We start from the raw sequence: 24,754 nt of genomic DNA, 5'->3' as shown, positions 1-24,754 counted from the left end.
CGCCAGCACTTCCGCTTGCCGCACATCTCTTTGGAAGGATGCGTTAACACAGTCGCCATATTAGTCAGGGACAATTGCTATTACTGATTAACACAATATAATTTTCAATATTTGTTTTCTGACATAGCTTTAATTAAAATACACAATTTATTTTTATGGCATAATGCAGCTTTAAACTGAGGCACGTTTCCACCAAGAAAACATCCCTATTTTTTTTTTATCTTGAATTAATATAGTTGAAATTTAAGTCAAAAGTTTAAAAATTTACTAAATTTTCGATTTACAAAGTTCCTTGGAATTACAGGGTCTCTAGCTAGTTGAATAGGATACCTAATTCGAAATCCACAGTCTGACCCCGGAGCAAGATGGCGGCGGTGCAGACGGATCTCACTAGTCCAGCTAGGGGGCTCCTGTGCACTGATATTAGTGTGTCCTTCACTTTGGACCCGAGCGGACACCGGTCAACATGGCTTTCGCAGCTTCTCAGATCGTCAGAGGCTTCTCGTCTTCAGCTGTCCGAAATGTTGTTATTAAAAATGTAACGATCATCGGAGGTGGACAGATGGGTGCTGGGATTGCACAAGTGAGTAAGCGAAAAAGGAGCAGTCTGGCCCGTGTTTAGCTAAGCTGCTAGCTAATTTCAATGGGTTAAGGCCAATTTGGCTGTCTGCGTTATACGTACGTCATATTCGCATAGTGGCACTGTGCAGGTTGTCTAGCACTAGTTATTCAAAACTTGTTATTGTCCTCTTTTATCGCCACTTACGCTTACAGGACACTAGTGCATGCAGAGTAAACACACCGCTTTGAATTTCAGTTTGTTGAAAATATAAAAATCAAAGTGGACTTTGACTCTGTGCATTAGAGTTTTTTGCATTCTCTCATGTTTACTCTTAGCTGTGCTGTAAACACAACATCCTGCTTACGTGGAGTTATATAGCTTGAAATAAGGTACTGGGCTCAGAGCCACCTCTTGGCAAGATTGTTCATGAACTGTTTAGACAGATGCAACTTGGTGGAGAGCATGCAAAGACCCTGTTACGTTTTTGTTTGATCACTTTTCTTTTAGATTCTGTTTATGTAATTTGGTGATAGTTTTCCGGGATTTTTCATTTTTATGTTACACATCAAGGTCAGTAAAGTTACCATATAAAGGATCCTGGTGGCCATTAAGTGAACTTTATATTTGGGTGTAGTTGGCAGGTGTTCAAGTATGTCTGCCTAGCCTAGTCAAACTAACCCACAAAGAGTTTGAATGTGTCGGATTCAACCAAAACCGATCCCCCACTGGTGGCTGCGTTTGGAACAATCTTGAAATATTTTCTTTCTTTAAGGTTGCCGCATCAACGGGCCACTCTGTGACACTGGTGGACACGTCTGACGACATCCTCAAAAAGTCCATCAAATTAATTGAAGGGAGCCTTAAACGAGTGGCGAAGAAGAAGTTTTCCGATAAGCCAGAAGTGAGAGGCTGTAAATTTACTGACAAAATGAGCAGCAATATCAGCCACACCATGAAATTTGAGCAGTTTCTTAAAAATGTTGTTTGGTTTGTTTCAGGCAGGTGAAGAGTTCATCAAGAAAATTGTGCAGAAGCTGTCGACCTCGACAGATGCTGAATCTGCCGTTCAGGGCTCGGATCTTGTGGTGGAGGCCATTGTTGAAAATCTAAAGATCAAGCAGGATCTTTTCAGTAGGCTCGACAAGTTGGCACCATCGTAAGCTCTCCTTCAGTTCTGTTTATTTGTGTAAAGTGTAAAGCTTTTAGCTCTTGGCTTAGATCACCTAACATACAATGATGTGCAAAAGTCTTGAGCCACCCCTCATTTCTTTATATGTTGCTTCCAAGGAGCCAGACTTTCCTGTCATTTATTGAACTCTCAGTCTGGTGTTCAACTAACCCTGTGAACCCACGGTCAAGGAGACGTAGGGTTTTCAGATTCATACTATAAGGCCTTTGACCTCAAGATCGGAGAGGTCATGATTTGCATTTCAGCCAGTGGTGTTGGAGATATTGTCAAAATGAATTATGAATGCAGAAAAGTACCTGACTGGCACCAACTTCATTTTTCTGCATGGCAATGATCCCAAATACACTGCCGTGCTGTAAAAGCATACCTGGATAAAAAAAATACACAGTGGAAGACTGTCGTGGATCGGCCTCATATTATTGTAGCAGTGTGGGATCATCTCAGCAGAGTACAGAACAAAAGGCAGCAAACCTCCAAAGATGAGTTTTGAGTTTCCTTCAAGAAGCCTGGAGAGCAATTCCTGAAGACTACTTAAAGAAATGACAAGTAGTGTATGCACGTATGAAGACTTTTGGTGGCACAAATGTACTTTCATGGCATTTATTTTTTAAATTAAATATATAGCCAGTTTGGATCTATTTTCAACTCCCAAAGGCAATTACGCAAGCAAACTTGATGACACCTCCCACCCAGATCCAGCAAAACAAATTGGACCAGACTGATTTAAGATTGTGTGACCAGACTTTTTCATGATTGTGTGCTCCCTGTCTTTTCTATGCTGACTTATCTCTCAGAGTTCAGCATCAGCTTGCACACTCTGCCTGAATGTGAACACCTTTTGGCACAGTCAGAAAGACTTGTAGGATAGTGATCATTAAAGTGTTCACCATTAGCTTACCATGGCCAGTAAGGGGGGAATTATTCAGATGTATGCTTTAGGAAAAGCAGCAGTACCACCTTATAAAGATACACCCCACTATAAATAAAATGTTGTAAATATTATTAGCAGGTTTTAAACAAAGTATAAAAATTAAAAGAGAAAAATATTCTCCATTAGTGTAAGAAGCAGGAGTAACTTCACAGACAGCTGATTGTTTATCCACACTGTGTAATCAGTCAGAAAATACTTGTCTCCCAGCTTGCCAGGGTCTACTTTTGTTAAGAGGACTTGGAAATGCTCAAAAAATGACAAACTGTAGACTCCAATGGCTTGTAGTCAAGCCAGTGTCCAGAGACAGTACCCAGCTGTAGCCACAAGATGGCAGTAATTTACATAATGGACACCAACACGCAACACGCCCAGACGTTGCTTGCCTTTCTTGTAGTGACCATGTTACAGATCAAGTAAGTTAAGTAAGTTGATCATGGCCTTGTTAAAGGCAATAAAAGGCGTATTTCTGCTTTATCAACTGATGTCTGTGATATGTGTTGATTTCTTTCTTTAGGCACACCATCTTTGCCAGTAACACATCCTCGCTGTCTATCTGTGACATCGCCAGCTCCACCAACAGGCAAGACAGATTCGGTGGCCTTCACTTCTTCAACCCAGTTGCTATGATGAAGCTGGTAGAGGTAGGGTCTTAAGAAAAGAATCATTATTAGCACGCTCATTTTCTTTATTTAACAAGATACAACACAAATAAACATCTTTAAATACCAGGAAGTAATATAACACATTTATACATGTATATCATGTATAATTGGCTCATATAGCTGAATCCTGTTTGCAAGAACAATAAAAGAGTTACTAACAGGATCTGTCTTGAGTTTTTTGTGTATTGTACATCATAATGCATGTAGTGGCATGCAGGCACACATGTCTTTATAGGATTACTATAAGTAGCCTATCCTATAGTTACGATAGTATAGTGATCTTTGTTTAACTTTACTATAGTTATAGAATTACTATATCTTGGGCAAACCCTGTATTATTAGAATTGCACTATTACAACAAAAGCTGCTAAAGTCTCCATCTTCCACAGGTGATTGGAACTCCTGCAACAAGCCAAGACACTTTGGATTCCCTCCTGGACTTCAGCAAAGTGCTTGGAAAAACACCAGTGTCCTGCAAGGTGAGGAGTTTTTGCCTATAGCTTAAGCAATAAAGTTGCTCATTTTGTATCAGTGGCTCACGTTAAGGTCTGGGATGTGTTGTATTAGATGGTAAGAAAATGGCTTGCACATGCTCAGTGTATTGGATTGCTGTGGCCGTCTGTGTTAAATCTTGAAGTCTTGGTACCAGATACTGCAGGTCTGCTTCAAAGGTCGGTTCTGAGCTGCTGTGTTGACACAAGAAACATAACCTGTTTTCACTACACTGCACTAAACCTTACCCAATATTACCCACAGAACTATGAGGTTTGATCATAAAATTCTTCAACTCCACCCATTTAAAAAAAGACAGTCAGACTGTCAGCACTAGTGTAACTTCATGCAGCTGCTGACGGAGAACATTTGGCCCACACAACCTGAGCTGTGGTGTGTGCCACTGTGTTTTCGCCACTCCAGAAGCAAAGCTTCGCTCACCACCCTCGTTGAACCAAATCCAGCGTGCATAGCAGACACACAAGTGCAAGTGGTTACGATGAGGCCGACAGCAGCAGCTGGAAGTGGTGCAGAATTTATAGTTTCCCAAAATACTGTAAAGCAAAATGTGGTTAAAATTCAGTAAATAACAATAAGGGATTCAATCATGTCAAGCTATTTGCTAACATGCACACTGTAGTAATATGCATGCTTCATGAATCCAAGGCTGAATTTCACATGCACACTTATTTTGTGTGTATTTAAATGGACTTTTGTAGTGCTTGTCTACTCAAGAAAACACAAAGTTGGTTTTTTTTTTGTTACTACAAGTCTTATTCACCAAACACCAAGCATGTTCATTCATAGTTTCATCTATACCTAAGTGCTTTGTCCAACATTCACACACACTCACGCTTGGGGCATAAATAAAAAAAATAAAAGGATGCATTGAGCCAGGTATTGATCCACCGATTTGTAGATGACCTGCTCTACTCCCTGAGCCGCAGGTCACAAAAGTCTTAATAGGGACTTTTAGTCTTCCTTTTTCTGCACACATTAGTTCAATTCAATTCAGTTTTATTTATATAGCGCCAAATCCAGTGTTGGGGAGTAACGGAATACATGTACCGCCGTTACGTATTTAGAATACAAAATATGAGTAACTGTATTCCGTTACAGTTACCGTTTAAAAAGGTGGTATTCAGAATACAGTTACTTTGTTGAAATTAATGGATTACACTGCGGTACTTTCCTGTTTCATATTGTCGCGGGTCAGGACTGTTTGGGTTTTGTTTGACAGCTACGTTCTTTCGTTCCAGGCGGCAGCGTTACGGTTGCCATGGTTACAGGGCGACGCTCTCTCTCTCTTTCTGCGACTGTGTGTTTCCTGGGTGAGAGAGCGCCTTTTCGTTGTTGTTGTGCTAAGCTAACAGGCAGAATGCTACAAGCATAGCTCTAAAGAATGTAGCATCATGGGCAGTATAGTCCGTGTTGCAGGGAGAATGGACTGCCAATCACGTTATGTGTCTGTGAGCGCGAGGAGGGAGAAAAAGGTACGAGTTGTCGTCGAGGAAAAACGGGAGCTGGAAGCATGTAAATATAATAATAACCACTGCAGCCAAGAAGAGTGCCTGACGAGCCCAGTTGTAAGTAAGCTATTAAGACTCGACTGTACACCGTGTTCGTGTTTTCCTCCGAAAACAATAAGTTCCGTTGGAGCAGCCTTTCAACGCCTCTCTCTGTCTCTCGCAAGAAAAGTTGACCCACACAACAAAGTAAAGCTAGTTTTCGGCTACGAGCCGACAGGGACCCCGACGTATTAGCCAGAGGTCCCTTTACTACAGTTCGGAGTCGCGGACCTTCAGTAATAGTAATAAATCACACAGCAATAGTACATTCACGTTGTTGTAAAAAGCACGATAATATATTAAGTAATCCAAAGTATTCAGAATACGTTACTGTCATTGAGTAACGTAACGGAATACGTTACAGAATACATTTTGGGGCATGTATTCTGTATTCTGTAATGGAATACATTTTAAAAGTAACCTTCCCAACACTGGCCAAATCACAACAAAAGTCACCTCAAGGTGCTTTATATTGTACAGTAGATACAGAGAAAAGCCCAACAATCATATGACCCCCTATGAGCAAGCACTTTGGCGACAGTGGGAAGGAAAAACTCCCTTTTAACAGGAAGAAACCTCCAGCAGAACCAGGCTCAGGGAGGGGCGGCCATCTGCTGCGACCGGTTGAGGTGAGAGAAGGAAAACAGGATAAAGACATGCTGTGGAAGAGAGACAGAGGTTAATAACAGATATGATTCAATGCAGAGAGGTCTATTAACACATAGTGAGTGAGAAAGGTGACTGGAAAGGAAAAACTCAATGCATCATGGGAATCCCCGGCAGCCTACGTCTATTGCAGAATAACTAAGAGAGGATTCAGGATCACCTGGTCCAGCCCTAACTATATGCTTTAGCAAAAAGGAAAGTTTTAAGCCTAATCTTGAAAGTAGAGATAGTGTCTGTCTCCCAAATCCAAACTGGAAGCTGGTTCCACAGAAGAGGGGCCTGAAAACTGAAGGCTCTGCCTCCCATTCTACTTTTAAATACTCTAGGAACAACAAGTAGGCCTGCAGAGCGAGAGCGGAGCGCTCTAATAGGGTGATATGGTACTACAAGGTCATTAAGATAAGATGGGGCCTGATTATTTAAGACCTTGTATGTGAGGAGCAGGATTTTGAATTCAATTCTGGATTTAACAGGAAGCCAATGAAGGGAAGCCAAAACAGGAGAAATATGCTCTCTCTTTCTGGTCCCTGTCAGCACTCTTGCTGCAGCATTTTGGATTAGCTGAAGGCTTTTCAGCGAGTTTTTAGGACATCCTGATAATAATGAATTACAGTAGTCCAGCCTGGAAGTAATAAATGCATGAACTAGTTTTTCAGCGTCGCTCTGAGACAGGATATTTCTAACTTTAGAGATTTGTTTGACAACTTCTCTTTCAAGGATTTTTGATATGAAAGGAAGGTTGGAGATTGGCCTATAATTAGCTAAGACTGCTGGGTCTAGAGATGCTTTTTGAGTAAAGGTTTAACTACAGCCAGCTTGAAGGCCTGTGGTACATAGCCGATCATTAGAGATAGGTTGATCATATTTAAGATCGAAGAATTAATTAATGGCAGGACTTCTTTGAGCAGTTTTGTAGGAATGGGGTCTAAAAGACACGTTGATGGTTTGGAGGAAGTAATTATTGAAGTTAACTCAGAAAGATCAACTGGAGAAAAAGAGTCTAACTTAACATCAACGGTACTAAGAGTAGCTGTAGATAATATTACATCTGTGGGATGATTATGGTTAATTTTTTCTCTAATGATTAAAATTTTATTTGTGAAGCAGTTCATGAAGTCATTACTAGTTAACGTTAAAGGGATTGTTGGCTCAAAAGAGCTCTGACTTTTTGTCAGCCTGGCTACAGTGCTGAAGAGAAACCTGGGGTTGTTCTTATTTTCTTCAATCAGTGACGAATAGTAAGATGTTCTGGCTTTGCGGAGGGCTTTCTTATAAAGCAACAAACTATTTCTTCAGGCTAAATGATGATCCTCTAAATTTGTGACACGCCATTTCCTCTCCAGATTACGAGTCATCTGCTTTAGGGTACGTGTTTGAGAATTATACCACGGAGTCAGGTACTTCTGATTTGAGGCCTTAGTTTTCACAGGAGCTACAGTATCCAGAGTCGTACGTAGTGAGGAGGTAAAATTATTAACAAGATAATAATTTGGTTGATGGGGTAGTATTCAGATAGCTGCTCTGCTCTATGGGTACTGAAGATGCTAACAGTGGGTGGATTATATTCTTAAACTTAGTTACAGCGCTTTCAGAAAGACATCTACTTTGATAAAGTCTACTCTCCCCTGCTATGTAATCAATTATTGTAAATGTAAATGTTATCAGGAAATGATCAGACAGGAGAGGGTTTTCAGGAAACACTGTTAAATGTTCAGTTTCTATGCCATATGTTAAAACAAGATCTAGAGTGTGATTAAAGTGGTGGGTGGGTTCTTTTACATTTTGAGAGAAGCCAATTGAGTCTAATAACAGATTAAATGCCATGTTGAGGCTGTCATTTTTAGCATCTACATGGATGTTAAAATCACCCACAATAATTATTTTATCTGAGCTCAGAACTAAATTAGATATAAAGTCTGAGAAATCAGAGAGAAACTCTGTGTAAGGCCCAGGTGGACGATAGATGATAACAAGTAAGACTGGTTTCTGAGTTTCACAGCTGGTGTGGACAATGTTAAGCATCAGGCTTTCAAATGAATTAAAAGTCTGTCTTGGTCTTTCGTTAATTAATAGGCTGGTGTGAAAAATTGCTGCCACACCGCCCCCTCGGCCTGTGCTTCAAGGTTTCTGGTAGTTAGAATGACTCGGGGCCCGGGGGTGTTGATTCATTTAAACTAACAGAATCATCCTGCTGCAACCAGGTTTCTGTAAGGCAGAGTAAATTGATTTGTTGATCAATTATTAAGTCATGTACTAACAGAGACTTGGAGGAGAGAGACCTAATATTTAATAATCCTCAATGTTTTACTCTTTGGTTCAGATGTGGATACTGTATTGTTCTTTCTTTGTAATTTTTTTATGTTTAAGTTGTTTGTTGCTGGTTTTTAGTTTGTTTTTTATCTTTTTGGGAGCTGACACAGTCTCAATGGAGATGGGTTTTGGGGGGGGGGTAGCAGGAGGAGAGAAGCTGCAGAGAGGCGTGTAAGACTGCAACTCTGCTTCCTGGTCCCAACTCTGGATAGTCATATTTTGGGGGGTTTAATAAATTTGTCCATATTTCTAGAAATGAGAGCTGCTCCATCCAAAGTGGGATGGATGCCGTCTCTCCTAACAAGACCAGGTTTCCTCCAGAAGGTTTGCCAATTATCTATGAAGCCCACATCGTTTCTTGGACACCACTCAGACAGCCAGCAATTTAAGGAGAACATGCGACTAAACATGTCACTGCTGGTCTGATTGAGGAGGGGACCAGAGAAAACTACATTGTTTTGGCAATGATTTAACAGAGTACACATGTGAACAACTCTGCTTTCTGTCTTTAGTGTGGAACTAAAACCTTAATCATGTTGAACCTCTCTTCATTCAGGATACCTCTGGATTCATTGTGAACCGTCTACTTGTTCCATGCATGATGGAGGCCATCCGGTTGTATGAGAGAGGTGTGTGTACCTGCTGTTTCTACAGCTCCTTCAAGCATCCTTCAAGCTTTTCACCGATTCCTCTAACTTTGTTGATATTCTGTTTTTCTAACCTCTCAGGCGATGCATCCAAAGAAGACATTGACATTGGTATGAAACTCGGCGCTGGTTATCCCATGGGGCCATTTGAACTTGCTGATTATGTAGGACTAGACATAGTAAAGGCTGTTATTGAAGGTGAGTAAAAATCCATAGACACTGTAGTTGTTTATGTGATTTTGATTTAAACATGTGACAGCCTGTGATGAGATGGGACCGTCTGTCTGTATGTCTTTAGCCTTCAAGACAAAGGATCCTAAGAACCCTCTCTTTGATTCGAGTGACCTGCTGAACAAGCTGGTTGCAGAGGGCAAACTTGGCATAAAGACAGGAGAGGGATTCTACAAGCACAAGTGATCTGCTGTGAATGTGTGCATTGATCACTGAAACTAGCTCAACAACTGATCAGACACTGGAATAGATAAGTGCCTTTGCCGTGTGCATTAAAGAGCAACTGTTTGCTAAGTCAGCCTGTCAGTTTCCTTTCAGTGTCCAGCGAAGTTTAAAGCTGAATAAAGAGATTTTTAAATACTTGCTGTCTGTTGTTATTTTTAGAGTGAGAGATATCGATGACTTATTGGATGTGCAGGTATCATATTTATGAGCATCAGTTAAAAAAGGAAAACATTTTAATGGTAATAGAAGAATGATGATATTGTTAAGACAAAGACTAAAATGTAAGTGGTTGTGCCATAGAAGGCAGCCCTCAAACTAAACTTTTGAAGTTGCTATGATGGATACTTTCATACTGGACTTTCAAGTCACCTCAAGTGGCTTTATTGTCATTTCAGCCATGTGGAGTGGCTGAAATGACAGTGAAGCGAGACAGCGTTCCTCCAAGACCACGGTGTTACATATAACAGACAATCAGCACAGGACTACATAAAGTGCAAGTGTGCAAAAATTGCAAACTGCAAAAAAAAAGAAAAAAAAGAAAACCGTGCAACACAGTCGTGAGTCATCAAAGTGAACAGCAGTGGGCTGAGCACACAGCCCTGAGGGGCTCCAGTGCTCAGTGTGGTGGTGTTCCTGATGCTGTTACCGATCCCAGCTGACTCAGGTTTCTCCGTCAGAACTTTCATGATGTATCCAAAAGACAAAAGGTTTAAATAAAGCTTTGTTTGCTAAAAAGTTCATAATATCATTTTAAAAGTTGATAGCATAAAAGTGTTGTTTTCACACGGTCTTTGACACTATTACTAGTGATTGCTGTGTGCACAGAACAATGAAATAAATTATAGAATGATTATTATAATAATTACAGTAACACTGCTTTAATGTATTTTTTTTTAGGTTTTGGGGTTTGTTTTAGTAACGGACATAAAGCCACTCAACCTTTGAGCAGAGTCTGACTCTGTCTGCCCTGACTGGTGCAGAATTCATACTTTTGGATCCTCAATTCTCTTTTATGGACTGATTTACGTTTTTCACAGCAACTTTGGGAACAGAAACAGGTATCTGAGATGCTTTCAGACATTTGCTGTTATGACAGCGGCCAACTCTCATTAGAAATAAATGCTCATAATGTGCAACTTTGCTCTGCGCACACAAGAATTACAGTATGCACACTGATGAAAGAAAGACATAGGACTTTTTAATTCTACTTTTGATTTGGAAGTTGGATGAATAAAATATACTATTCACAGAGAGGACATTTTGTGTGAAAGAACTAAATTATTTTTGAATAATTTCATAAAACGGGCCTGAAAGACAGCTTCAGGCTGGAGAACTATTCCTGAATACTGCTCGAAGAATAGATGTGATCATACCAAGCAGTAAGTCAGCATTGGGTAAAACATAAAAAAAGATCCTGTGTTGCTCAAGACTTTTGTACACTACTGTATAGTGTATAGGCTATTCCTACAACAAAAAATATTCTGGGAGTGTGAGTCACTGATAAGTGGTGAGAAAGGTGTCAAGAAAAGAAGAAAGTTGTGAACACAGCACTTCAGTAGTAACTTTTTTCTTACAGCTAGTCCCAATCACTTGCGTTTTCTTCCTGTTGTGTTTTCACCACTAAACAGCTTTGAGTTGTACTATAGATTTATTTAATTATTTGATTTCACCAAATGCTTCATTGATCCCCAATCATGATCAGGATTTGTTTTTCAGACCACATTTCTTCGTCCAAGATAATGGTTCACTTGCAGGGTTTTTTGTTTCCAGGTAGGCTCTTTCTATTGTTGTTTACCCAGTAAGCAGCACTGGAAAATATGTACACAAGAATGAACTGGCAGTGTACAACTTATGTCTTTGCAGTTCCTGTTGCTTTCTTTTTTAAGAAAAGGGAAGCTATTTTTCCTCTTCTGTGTGTCCTCTGCATTCTACAGAATTTAATCTACATCATTTTTCAGTGCTTACTCTTGTGTTCTTATGCTTTGCCTAAAGTAAACACTCCACACGGTGCTTCAGTTGAGTTCTCCGCATGCTGTTTGCTCAAAATGCACAGCAATCTGCTTACATGGCGTTTGTATATCTGCACATTGCCATCTGTCAACAAGGTTATGTAAAAACAACTAAGACAGATTTAATGTAAAGGAGCCATGAACTTATCATCAAGGTCACTTTTCTTCAAAGTTTTATGGTTAATGTTATATTAATATTTATGTTGATCACGTCTCCTTCCAAAAATAACAAGCAGCGATGGCTTTGAAATGATCTTGAACCGTTTTCTTTAAAGGTTGCCACATCAACGGGCTACTCTGTCACACTGGTTGACGCGGGTGACAGTATCCTCAAAAAGTCCATTAAAACAACTGAAGGCAGCCTCAAGAGTGGCGAGAAGAAGTTTAAGATAAGGCAGAGGTGCAGTTAACAGGCTACTGTTCACTGGTTTCACCAGACTTAAGCTACTGTGCAGAGGTCTGGGGCAACAACTATAAAACAACATTACATTCACTTTTTACTCTTCAAAAAAATAAAGCAGTTCAAATCATCCACAATGCAGGTTATAGGGAACATACAAACTCACTATTTTTGCAGTCTGAAATATTGAAAATTGCTGATCTAGTGAAATTCCAAACCCCACAAATTCTATTCAAAGCAAAAAAAAAAATTCAGAGTATGTTTTCTTTGAAAGAAGTAAGAAGTAAGTAAACTGTGGAACAGTCTGAATATGGAACTAAAGCAATGTCCAAACATGAAACAGCTCAAAAAGAGTTATAAAAATATGATCTTCTCGAACTATAAAGAAAGGGAATATTGAAATTGAGTGAATGTCTCTATTTAAAAAATTTCATGATGTGATATTATAGTATATAGTATATATTGTATTCAGATATCTGTTCACTATTTTTATTACAGATTATATCAGTAAGGAAGCTGACTAAATATTAACTGATAACTTATGGCAAAGGGGTGGGATTAAATAAGTGTATACTTCTTCCCACTCCCTTTCAACATGTAAATGAACCAGAACGGTAGAAATATTGAAATGTATTGATTTTGTATAGTATTTCTTTTTTTTTTATCTCTTATTTTCTTTACCAAATGTACCTGTATATTGTTTACATGTTTGAAATAAATTAACAAAGAAACAAACAAGCAAACATGAACAACCAGATCATTAATCCTGTGAAATGTGTGCAATATCTGGATAACGTTGGGTTTGGTTTGTTTCGGGCAGGTGAAGAGTTCATCAAGAAATGTCGTTGCAGAAGGTGTCGAGCTCCACAGACGCTGCATCTGTGGTTCAGGGCTTGGATCTTGTGGTCGAGGCCGTTGCTGAAAACCTAAAGATCAAGCTTTAGATCTTTCATCATAAACTCTGTCTCGGTTCTTTTTGCTGTTGTAAGCTTCGGCTCTATTGAACACATAAGATATATGGACTGTTGCAAAGCTGCAGATGGGCCTGTTTTTGTTTTTTTAATTATCTATCTATCTATCTATCTATCTATCTATCTATCTACCTACCTACCTACCTACCTACAGTGGGGCAAAAAAGTATTTAGTCAGCCACCGATTGTGCAAGTTCCCCCACTTAAAATGATGACAGAGGTCAGTAATTTGCACCAGAGGTACACTTCAACTGTGAGAGACAGAATGTGAAAAAAAAAAATCCATGAATCCACATGGTAGGATTTGTAAAGAATTTATTTGTAAATTAGGGTGGAAAATAAGTATTTGGTCACCTCAAACAAGGAAAATCTCTGGCTCTCACAGACCTGTAACGTCCTCTGTAAGAAGCTTTTCTGTCCCCCACTCGTTACCTGTATGAATGGCACCTGTTTGAACTCATCATCTGTATAAAAGACACCTGTCCACAGCCTCAAACAGTCAGACTCCAAACTCCGCCATGGCCAAGACCAAAGAGCTTTCGAAGGACACCAGGAAAAGTCTTGTAGACCTGCACCAGACTGGGAAGAGTGAATCTACAATAGGCAAGCAGCTTGGTGTGAAGAAATCAACTGTGGGAGCAATCATCAGAAAATGGAAGACATACAAGACCACTGATAATCTCCCACGATCTGGGGCTCCACGCAAGATCTCATCCCGTGGGGTCAAAATGATCATGAGAACGGTGAGCAAAGATCCCAGAACCACACGGGGGGACCTGGTGAATGACCTGCAGAGAGCTGGGACCAAAGTAACAAAGGTCACCATCAGTAACACACTACAACGGCAGGGAATCAAATCCCGCAGTGCCAGACGTGTTCCGCTGCTGAAGCCAGTGCATGTCCAGGCCCGTCTGAAGTTTGCCAGAGAGCACATGGATGATACAGCAGAGGATTGGGAGAATGTCATGTGGTCAGATGAAACCAAAGTAGAACTTTTTGGTATAAACTCAACTCGTCCTGTTTGGAGGAAGAAGAATACTGAGTTGCATCCCAAGAACACCATACCTACTGTGAAGCATGGGGGTGGAAACATCATGCTATGGGGCTGTTTTTCTGCCAAGGGGACAGGACAACTGATCCGCGTTAAGGACAGAATGAATGGGGCCATGTATCGTGAGATTTTGAGCCAAAACCTCCTTCCATCAGTGAGAACTTTGAAGATGAAACGAGGCTGGGTCTTCCAACATGACTGATCCAAAACACACCGCCCGGGCAACAAAGGAGTGGCTCCGTAAGAAGCATTTGAAAGTCCTGGAGTGGCCTAGCCAGTCTCCAGACCTCAACCCCATAGAAAATCTGTGGCGGGAGTTGAAAGTCCGTGTTGCTCGGCGACAGCCCCAAAACATGGTAAATGGCCTGCATTTGTATAGCGCTTTTCTAGTCCATAGGACCCCAAAGCGCTTTACACTACATTCAGTCATCCACCCATTCACACACACATTCAAAACATCACTGCTCTCGAGAAGATCTGCATGGAGGAATGGGCCAAAATACCAGCTACTGTGTGTGCAAACCTGGTAAAGACCTATAGTAAACGTTTGACCTCTGTTATTGCCAACAAAGGTTATGTTACAAAGTATTGAGTTGTATTTTTGTTATTGACCAAATACTTATTTTCCACCCTGATTTACGAATAAATTCTTTACAAATCCTACCATGTGGATTCATGGTTTTTCTTATTTTTTTTTCACATTCTGTCTCTCACAGTTGAAGTGTACCTCTGGTGCAAATTACTGACCTCTGTCATCATTTTAAGTGGGGGAACTTGCACAATCGGTGGCTGACTAAATACTTTTTTGCCTGGATGGATGGATGGATGGAAAAAAAACACAATAACCCAAGAATCTCATTTTTTAGGTATACTCTTTCAGTTCTAGGAGGCAGGAATGTGTTGCATGCCATCCGTTGGGAAAAAAAGTGCAACACAGACCGATGACTCTGTGTCTGTGTGTTAGACGAAGTGTTACCTACAATTTACTAGCTGGGCTTACATCCTCATTTTAAGTTTGACAGGGTTTCAGTAGGTAAAGGTAAATGCTTGGACAAGAATTGAGCTGCAGTTTGGGGAAGGCCTCGAAGGGGGCTGGCAGATCCCCCTGTACTAAATAGGAGTGAAGAAGTTAAAGTAGGGATGCACCGATACTGGTATCGGGTATCGGGGCCGATACTGTAAAATGTGTGTGTACTCATACTCGTAAAAGTGAACCGATACTAACTTATTTCATTAATTAGAGGGTGGCTTGTCATTTCTGTTGCAGTTTTTTAGATTGGCCACTAGGGGAACATCCCGCGCTAAACAGGCACAGGGTTAGGCGAGTGAGACTGGTGGCTCCAGATAAAAAAGAGAAACTGGAGGCTGCTGTAGCAAGGCTAAACAAAATGTCAGCAGTGTGGACCGGAACAGCCAACTTTAACTCAGGTTTTGGAAAAGCGATGAAAAATGTCAAGAGAAAATCCACGGGCAGTTAAAATAACAGTCAAAGTCAAGTCAAAGTCAACTTTATTGTCAATTCTGCCACATGTACAGGACATACAGAGAATAGAAACTTCGTTACTCTCAATCCCTAGATAAAATAGAAAATGAACATTTAAATATAAGAGTGATTAAAAATGCAAGTAAAATATTTTAAAGTAAAAAAAATTAAATAATATAATACAATTTTACATATAACAAGAAAGCTATACAATATACAATATAAGGGTAAATGACATTGAGTGCAAACCAGGCAGAGTAGTGCAAATAGGCAAATAGTGCAAATGGAGATTTAGTAGTGTACGGTATGAGATAGTGTAACACAAAGTCTTATGAGGTAATGGCAGTCCAATGCTCCACAAAGTGACTGGTAACTGGTGCAGGCCAGTGAGTGAGTCAGAGAGTGTGTGTGTGTGAGTGTGTGTGACAGAGTTCAGTGAGACCATGGAGGAGAGAGGGGAGAGGGGGCAGAATCGGGAGGGAGTTAAGCTTCCTGACAGCCTGATGGATGAAGCTGTCCTTCAGCCTGCTGGTCCTGGCCTGGAGACTCCGCAGTCTCCTCCCCGACGGCAGCAGCTTGAAGAAGCTTTGCATTGGGTGTGTGGGATCAGCCGCTATGCAAAGGGCTTTTTTAGTGAGACGGGTGCTGTAAATGTCCTGGAGGGAGGGGAGAGAGACACCAATGATCCTCTCTGCAGCTCTCACTATGCGTTGGAGGGTTCTGTGACAGGACGCATTGCAGGCTCCAAACCACACAGTGATGCAGCTCGACAGGATGCTCTCGATGGTGCCTCTGTAGAAAGTGTGCATGATGGGGGCTGGTGCTCCTGCTCTTCTTAGTTTGCGGAGAAAGAAGAGACGCTGCTGTGATTTCTTGGCCAGTGCTGTGGTGTTGTACGTCCAGGAGAGATCCTCTGTGATGTGCACACCCAAGAACTTGGTGCTGCTCACTCTCTCCACAGACGCTCCGTCAATGGTCAGAGGAGCATGTTGGGTGTGCATTCTCCTGAAGTCCACAACAATCTCCTTCGTCTTCTCCACATTCAGAGAGAGATTGTTGTCAGCACACCACGTGGCCAGGCGTCTCACCTCACTTCTGTAGTCGGTCTCATCCCTGTTGCTAATGAGACCCACCACCGTTGTGTCGTCCGCAAACTTGATGAAGAGGTTGGAGCTGTATGATGGAGTGCAGTCATGGGTCAGCAGAGTGAAGAGGAGGGGGCTCAGCACACATCCCTGCGGGGCCCCCGTGTTTAAAATGATGGTGCTGGATGTGTTACTGCCGACCCGTACTGTTTGAGGTCTTCCGGTGAGGAAATCCAACAGCCAGTTGCACAGTGAGGTGTTGAGCCCCAGCTGGACCAGTTTTTGAGTGAGCTGTTGGGGGATTATAGTGTTGAATGCTGAACTGAAATCTATGAACAGCATTCGAACATATGAGTCTTTTTTGTCCAGGTGTGTGAGTGCTGAGTGGAGTGCAGTGGAGATGGCATCATCGGTTGAGCGGTTGGGCCGATACGCAAACTGGAAGGGATCCAGGGAGGGGGGCAGGACAGTCTTGATGTGTTGCATGACTAGTCGTTCGAAGCACTTCATCAGGATGGGAGTAAGTGCAACAGGACGGTAGTCATTAAAGCAGGAGGGAGATGACTTTTTTGGAACCGGAATGATTGTGGTGGCTTTAAAACATGTGGGGACGACAGCCTGGATGAGTGATATGTTGAAGATGTCTGTGAAGACATCAGTGAGTTCCACTGCACAGAGGCTCTGACTCATTTTATCGCTCTGGATGACCAGCCAATGCCAGTCGTGGAAAATCAGGGAGATAATGGTGCCAAAACTTTCTGAAGAGGTAAAGACAAGCAGTGTGGTCATTTTTATTAAGATTTTATTTTTTATCGGCAGATAATAAAATAAAACCTGTCTTCCAATTCATTGCATTTGTGTGTGTGTGTGTGTGTGTGTGTGTGTGTGTGTGTGTGTGTGTGTGTGTGGTAGAAGTATCGGTTTTTGTACTCTCTATCGGCAAGTACTCAGATCCAAGTATCGGTATCGTATCGGTTTGAAAAAATTGGTATCGTTGCATCCCTAAGTTAAAGAATTGACAACAAGGAGGGACGGAGGGTGGGGCACGTAAATGAGAATGAACAGCTTGCAGAACTGAGGGAACCTATATAGATTACAACCGGAAGGAGCGTGCTTGGAGGCGTGGTCCCACTCCTGAAATTCCGATACATAATCTCCAATAGTTAAAAGACATGATCATAAAGTGTAACTTTGGACCGTTACTATTTTAGTTCTGGCTACTTGCAAGTGCACTTCTGTGATTCTTTTGTTTTTTCCCCACTGTCTTAAAAGTTTTACAGACCGCAATCATCAACTTGCATGGCCTTTATGTTGATGACATAAAAGGACACTCAAAAAAAGTTGCCTCATGGCTCTTTACACTGTAGGGTACGGACTCTAGAATATTAGAAAAAGAGCCCTAAGACTTAGAAAATCCCCTACGAGCTAGCACTAGGTCACGTCAAAGGAAGAAATCCATATCTAGTATAATTTAGTGCATGAGGGGGAAATGAAGAAGAGCTTAAGAGAGAAAAGACAAAAGTTAGAGATGTGTAGTAATGGTAATGAAGGCTCTCATTCTGTTTTTGGAAACTCCAGGAACCACAATGTAAGCCTGCAGTCTGAGAGTGAAGCACTCTATCTGGATAATTTGATACTGTGAGGTCTTTAAGGTGTGATAGGGTCGGATCATTGAAGATCTTCTCCATGACCTCAAAACACCTGGAAAATGCAGATATTTTGTAATTGGGGTTGAGGGTTTTGGTTTTCTGTTTTGGTTTTCTCCACTTCATTCAAGACACTTCATTCACAACTAGCGCTATATTGGAAAGTCTGTGTGATATTGGAAAGAATCCAGGCAAGAATATTAGTGCTGCAGATAACATCACAGGGAACTCACTTGCTTCACAGTAGCACAATTAATTCTTGTATCTTTCTTTTTTAAATTTAAACCCATTAACCATTTGATACCATTCTCCTCGCTGGTTACCCAGCTCACAGCTACGGCTCTCGAAAATCTTGTTGTTTATGTGGTTCAGGATTTAAAGGTTGTTTATGATTCAGAAGGTCGGTGATTCGATCGCCACCTCCTTAGTTTGTTGCAGAGTCCTTGGGAAAGATGCTGGGGAGTTGCTCTAAAAAGCAGCTTTCTGCCAGTGCAGGGGATCTGACAGATATTCCAGGATGGCGAAATGATTTGTGGGTTTGTAGTGCTGATCTCTTAAACTTAAGGCTAGGTTTGCGGCATAAGTTACCATGGAAATTTATCCCACTAACCACCTTCACAACCCTGAAAACCCAGTTAATCCTGAAGTTACTTTGCTAAGCACTTAATTCTCATTCATAGTACAGGCTTTAGGTGAAGGAGAAAGTGAAGGAGCAAATATTGTTAGTTTAGATTAAATCCACTGCAACATTATGCTATCCAATTTGTATCTGGATGTTTGTTTGCCTGTTTGTTTGTTGTTATTTTTTTTACACTTGGAGAACATCACACATGCAAACAAACATATTAGATTTTTAAAAAATTAAAAAGGGATGGGGGGTATGGTTCTTCTAGTGAATTTAAATAATTCACTTGGTAAATAATTCACTCATCATTTAATTGCTTTGCTAAGAAATTTATTAGTGTTTTATAATACAGCAATTCCCATTCATACCTATAAATGTAAGTACAGTGGAACAGAGTGATAACTGTTTTCAAAGGAGAAATAAATGACAGTGTTTTTGCAAGAAATGGTTATCTACAGTGTATTTTAAAAGAATCGAGGCACAAATTATGCTATCAGAATACAAAGTAAATGTTGGTAAATTCGACCAAAACTTGTGGGCTATATTACTGCTCCACCACAACCCAAAGGTGCTCTACTGGATTGAGATCTGGTGACTTCATTGTCATGTTGAAGGAACTAGCTTGAGATGATCTGGCCTATCATCATGTTGGAAATGGCCATCCAAAGATGGCTATACTAACAGTGTCAGCAGCAACACTCAGGGAGACTCTAGAATCGAATAACTTTTCTTCTGTATTTTGATGCTCAGTATGAGCGACGGTAGGGCAACTTGACCGTGTCTACATGGTTAAACGCACTGAGTTGCTGCCATGTGATTGGCAGATTATAAATGTGCAGATCTGCGTTAATAAGCAGTTGAACAGGTGTACCTAACAAAGTGGCCAGTGACAGCTGCCAGACTACACTGGCTACATCTTACACAGTTAACTGTTTTTAGGCTTTTAGTGATTACGTGGGTTTGCTGTCATTCCCTTATTTTTATTATTCACAAATGTATTTTTATTGTATTCATGTATTCTGTTATTCACATCTTTTGTTTTAATCTTGTAGCTATGTTTTGAAAAGTACTGTACAAATAAAAGACTACTTTCACATAAAACTGTGGACGTTTTTATCCATTTTAAACTCAAATGAATTGTGAGCACAAAATGAATACTTTGCAGATGCTGTCATAATGCACTTGACACATTCTCAATCTTTTCCATGTCTTGTTAACCCAACACAAACACAAGGTGGTGCTGTTTCACTTGAAATGGTCCTTGATGAGACTGCAGGGTCACAATTCGGTTCTTTGGATTTAAGACATTTCAAATTAATCAAAGGGATCGATTTACTTTAAAAATGAATTTTATCACCATAAGAGTTTTAACTGAAGACTGTTAAATCCGATAACTGTGCAATTTTTACATCTGGAAACTTGTTACTCAACTGTAGTTTTTGTTCTTCTTTAAAGGCTCAGATACTCCAAGATTATATTTTCACAGCAGCACTGCTAGCACTACTACTTTAATATACAGTACTGTTCAAAAGTCTTGTGTCTCATTTCTTTATATTTAGCTTCCAAGAATCTTCTAGCTTGTTTGTTTGTTTGTTTTAAGTGCTCTTGAACAATAGTTCAGGCTTTCTGAAGGTCTTTCAAAGTTTTTCTTTGAACATTGGTTGCGTTTTCAGCCATTTTTGATCCAATCTTTGTACTTGGTCCAATCTTTGTTTGTTAATTGACTTAACACTGACTATTGAGTCATTCAACCATAAATGGCATCTTAAGTCAAGAGAGGTCCCTGTTATAGTTGGCAAATTACCAATTTAAAATACTATTTTTAGGGACTTAAAGCATCTTTTTGTGCTGTTATCAGCAGCTTGCTGGAAAAACACATAATTTGTTACCATTATTTTTAGTCAGATCTACACACAAAAAAAAAAAAGGACAAAGTTTGACAAACAAGAAATTGAATTTTTGCACTAACAAGGTGATTTCTTAGCCAGAGAGCTGTTAGCCAAAAACCTGGCATATCACAGCATGGTGTGCAGTGTGTCCTTCAAGGATTTGAGGAAGAACAGAAGAAGTGGCAGGCAGGCAGGCAGGCATGCAGGCATGCGTGCATGCATGCAGGCAGGCATGCAGGCAGGCATGCCTGCATGCATACATACATACATACATAAATAAAAAACTAGAGCAGATGAACGTCTACTTCCTTAAGAAACAGTTACTGTTACTGTTCACTGAACCCTCTTTAGAAATGGTCTCAGTGGAAGAGCAGCTATTAGGGGAAATGGGAATAAAAGGCTGAGGTGTGCCACATTATAAGGTCAGGAAAAAGGAACAGTTCAGCCAGTACTGAAGTATAAAGATGGCCATGCCACATATGGACTTTCAAGCTTGTTAGAACTGTACAAACTCTGTTTAATTTATATACTACATTTCCATGTTTCTTTGCACAACTTTCAGTAAGTCTCTAGACCTCTTTCCCCATTTTCATATCACAATGCAAAGAAATTAAGGAGTTGTTCAAGACTTTTACACAGCACTGCAATTCTGCATAAATTTAGTCCCAATATTGTTGCTTGTCAGCTTCTTTAAGCCTTTTAATAAGTTTCCTCCAACGCAAAAGCAAAGCGATGCCATGTTTTATCCGTGTCACACCACCGAGTGTCACTGCTGCCTGCGAGTGCTAAAACTGCACGCTCCAATGACGACACACAGAATGTTACATCTGGCACATCTAGCTCTGGTCTTTCCACCACACAAGTGATCAAATGAGCCAATGGTGCCTTTTTATTGTTTTTCTTTAAAAAAACAAAACAAAACAAAACAAAACATGTTGAAACGGTTCAAATATGACCACTTGGGAAGCAAAGAAAAAAAATGCTATACCAAGATGACAGTGACCTAAAACATGAGACTTTAGAAAAAAAAGGAATTAATCAAGTAATACTAAAAATAGAGCATTAAAATCAAGATGTTACAGAGATGTTTGCATGGAATAAACAACATGGCTAAAGACCACACTATTAGCTACCAGAGAGAAAAGACAAAAAGGTCCATTGCAATAAAAGACAGACTGTCAAGTGCTGGGGTAAATATATATTTCTGCTTCATATGTCATGTTTTAGAACAATAAAATATAGGCCTCTGAGCTGTCACTCTCGCCTTTGTCCTAATGTTGCCTGCAAAAATACCAAGAAAATTGACATAATCCTGACAGTTTAAAAAGTACACATACTGAGCATTATTTTACATCTGAGCAAGACTCGAGGTCACTATTTGTTACAAATAGTTATCAAAAGAAGCCTTAAGTTTCAATTTTCTGCAAGACGCTTCAACAAGAAAAATGGCTTTCCTGTGTCCAAAGCTTATTTTCATATATACCACTATATATATAAAAAACAAAAAACAAAAACCATATTAAACAAAGGGGAAAAATAATCACAGAAATATACACCAAGAAACTGAACAAGGGTTCAGGATACAAATAAAAGGCATTCAAAAATTATATTCAGTCTAAAATGAAAAGCAAATCCAAAATGTTGATCCTTTTTTTGCACCAACTGGTCGTCAGCAACGAACTAGAAATCTTGAGGGCGTTTCTTGGACAAGATGAGATCCCTCCATCTTCCTTAGTGCAGTCTAGAAAGAGGTGTTTGGTCAGTCAGGGATGGAGGGGTGGGGGGTGGTGGCAAACCCCCAAAATGGTCTCTCAAAAAAAAACAAAAAACAACAACAACAACAACAACAAAAAAAACCCAGTGAGAGAAACACAAGGGGCGGGGAAGTAAATTACAGCCTAATGAACTACACAAAGGGGAAAAAGAGGTGGCAAAATAACTTAGAATAACTTAGTAGCAGGTGTTTTGACTGTTACGGGCAGTGCAGAGTGGGGGAGGGGGGCATTTGTGCACACATCACAATTGCTGCTATTTTTCAGTGCAGTGCCACAGATTTGCAGTAAAGCCAACATTGGAAAGGAAAACTGACGAAACAAAAATAAAAAATATATATATTAAAATGAAAATAACCACACAGATGTTAACTCGATGCTTTCAGAGTGAGACGGCACGGTTACGTGAGGGTGCTCCTACTATAATCATGATTGTCTCGGTCAGTTCGGTTCAGTGTCTCTACAGCAGGCGCCTTTAGGGAGGAAGTAGAGTCAAACAGTGATTCTGGTGACGGCGGTGGCATGTGATGGTGGCAAAGGAAAGCGGGTAGGGTTAGGCAGGGTATCGACGGGGGGGTTGTGGGGTGCTGTGGGGATTTCTCTGAGAACTGGAGGCTTCGGTTTTGGAGATTTAAGGGTCTTCATGGGATCTAACAGGCCTCCATCTCTAGCAGAGGGCCTGAAGCTGCTGCCTTTGCTTTGCATGTGGAGAAACTGTTGCGTTTTCCTCCTAGAAGAAAAGGGAATAAAAGAAATGACTGCATCTGTACACGAAAAAAAAAACCCCAAAACTGCTGCATTGTGAACACCACATGCCAAAACATGAGTTATATTCACACTGTTCATCAAAAAGCAGACAAGACAAATAGAGATGACTCAGGGTGACTCCCATGTGTCTCACCATGCAAGCATGCTCCCCTTAGTTCAAGGGGGTGGGAACAAATTATCTGTCATCAGCATCTACATAATCAATCATTTGCTTTCAGTTCGTGGTGTCAAAGCTGGTTGAATGAAACTCTTTGCAGCAGTGTGGAGCCTCTGAGCTACAGAGGCCTTATAGGTCAGTGGCAGGATGTGGGCTGGTCTAGCTTTGATCTCATGTAACGTGGGGGTTGCCTTGACCCAGCTGGCAGTGCTGCGCTCTTCTTTGCTCATTCCTCCTCTCATGCTCCCTCTCTTTCTCTCTCTCTCTCTCTCTCACGCTGGGGTTGAGCGCCCAATTGTGTTTCTTCTGGTTGACATTTATGCTGCCATTGCAGGTGGGCGACGGGAAAACAAGAAAAAGGAAATTCTGGGTCTGTCTGAACACCCACGCTTCTGGTCTTGGGACAACATAAGAGCGCATTCATGGTTCTATAGGTGGTAGACAAGCGTATCCCACATTAGAAAAATGCCAGCAGGTACTATTATTTGATCCCACGCTTGCAGCATATTTGTAATAGCTTCAAAGTGGCATTTATAAGCAAGTGTAACCTATGACTGACCCCGGTCTACTGTGCCACATCAATCTGTTTTTGACAATAGACGAGGAATCACAGGTTTATGCAGAATACAGTACTTAATACATTACAAGATATCTGTGACTGCAGAAGGATTAGTGTATTATATGGATCACTATTAACTTTTAATGTGTTGCTTCATCTAATTAGCTTCCACCACTGCAAGTCCTTTTGCTACAGTGTGTTTCTTCTACTTTACAGACAGTTAACAGACTCAGAAAGTAGTACCTCCAGTCGCTCAGCTTAAAGAGTGTACTGTGAAGCAAGATTACCAAGTTAGCCAGATACACTGAGCCTAAAGACAGAAGCGGCTCTCTTTAAACCTGGATAAATCACCAAGCTAACTTATGCTAAACACATTACCTGGTCATGAGCAGATCTGAAAATCAGTTGCATCATGTTATTACTGGTTCTTTTATTAACAGCATGTTTTAAGAGTGATGTAGATTCTCTGCTGAGAGAATGTGTTTCATTGTGCGTGCAATTTGTTTAGCCATAACTTACGTAGAAAACACCAAATGATGTCCCAGCTGTAAAGTTACTGGAATTTGCCCGCATAAATGTTAGTTAGTTTCAGATTTGGTTTTTAATTTGGTGCCAGCGCATAAAGTTGCAGAGCTCCAAAAACGAACAGCTGTGATAAAATACATTAACTCGAGTAAATTTGGTTATTTTGGTTGCTCTGTGTGCTATCATCATAATCATCTGATAACATCTCCAATCTGAGTAGGGGACACTCATAGGGATCATTTTGTGGGGGGGGGGGAAAAAAGCATTGCATGGCATGTGGAACGCCCCCTTTTTTATGTGAGCGAGTATAGAGCCCGAAGCAAAGAACTGG

The 24,754-nt window shown here is 40.6% G+C and overlaps 2 protein-coding genes across 6 annotated transcripts in view; one reads left to right on the top strand and one right to left on the bottom strand.

The window, feature by feature from the left end:
* The first annotated feature begins 371 nt into the window (after positions 1-371).
* hadh (hydroxyacyl-CoA dehydrogenase) lies at positions 372-9,618 on the top strand. 2 transcript variants are annotated; one of them, XM_085459120.1, is made up of 8 exons: positions 377-583; positions 1,335-1,463; positions 1,561-1,718; positions 3,197-3,323; positions 3,734-3,823; positions 8,937-9,009; positions 9,109-9,225; positions 9,326-9,618. In XM_085459120.1, the coding sequence occupies exons 1-8, from the start codon at positions 467-469 to the stop codon at positions 9,442-9,444; spliced, it is 930 nt and encodes a 309-aa protein (XP_085315246.1). In that variant the 5' UTR covers positions 377-466; the 3' UTR covers positions 9,445-9,618. The 2 variants fall into 2 exon arrangements, with proteins under 2 accessions (XP_085315245.1, XP_085315246.1); XM_085459119.1 differs by having other exon boundaries at positions 372-583; positions 8,937-9,225.
* A 13,370-nt stretch (positions 9,619-22,988) lies between these two features.
* Positions 22,989-24,754, bottom strand: part of lef1 (lymphoid enhancer-binding factor 1) — a 41,492-nt gene continuing 39,726 nt past the window's right edge. For 2 of the 4 annotated variants that reach the window (XM_085459116.1, XM_085459115.1), the window contains exon 10: positions 22,989-23,144. In XM_085459116.1, the coding sequence (XP_085315242.1) occupies positions 23,065-23,144 (80 nt within the window). In that variant the 3' untranslated portion in view covers positions 22,989-23,064. The remainder of the gene's footprint in view (positions 23,145-24,754) is intronic. The other 2 variants (XM_085459117.1, XM_085459118.1) reach the window with 1 other exon arrangement.

This window comes from Copadichromis virginalis, linkage group LG6, assembly GCF_057382275.1.
Source record: "Copadichromis virginalis isolate Kocher_CV1m ecotype Utaka linkage group LG6, C_Virginalis_male_GT1.1, whole genome shotgun sequence".
Lineage (NCBI taxonomy): Eukaryota > Metazoa > Chordata > Actinopteri > Cichliformes > Cichlidae > Copadichromis > Copadichromis virginalis.
The sequence above is the reverse complement of the archived record's forward strand: the minus strand, read 5'-3'. Positions and strand labels throughout refer to the sequence as shown.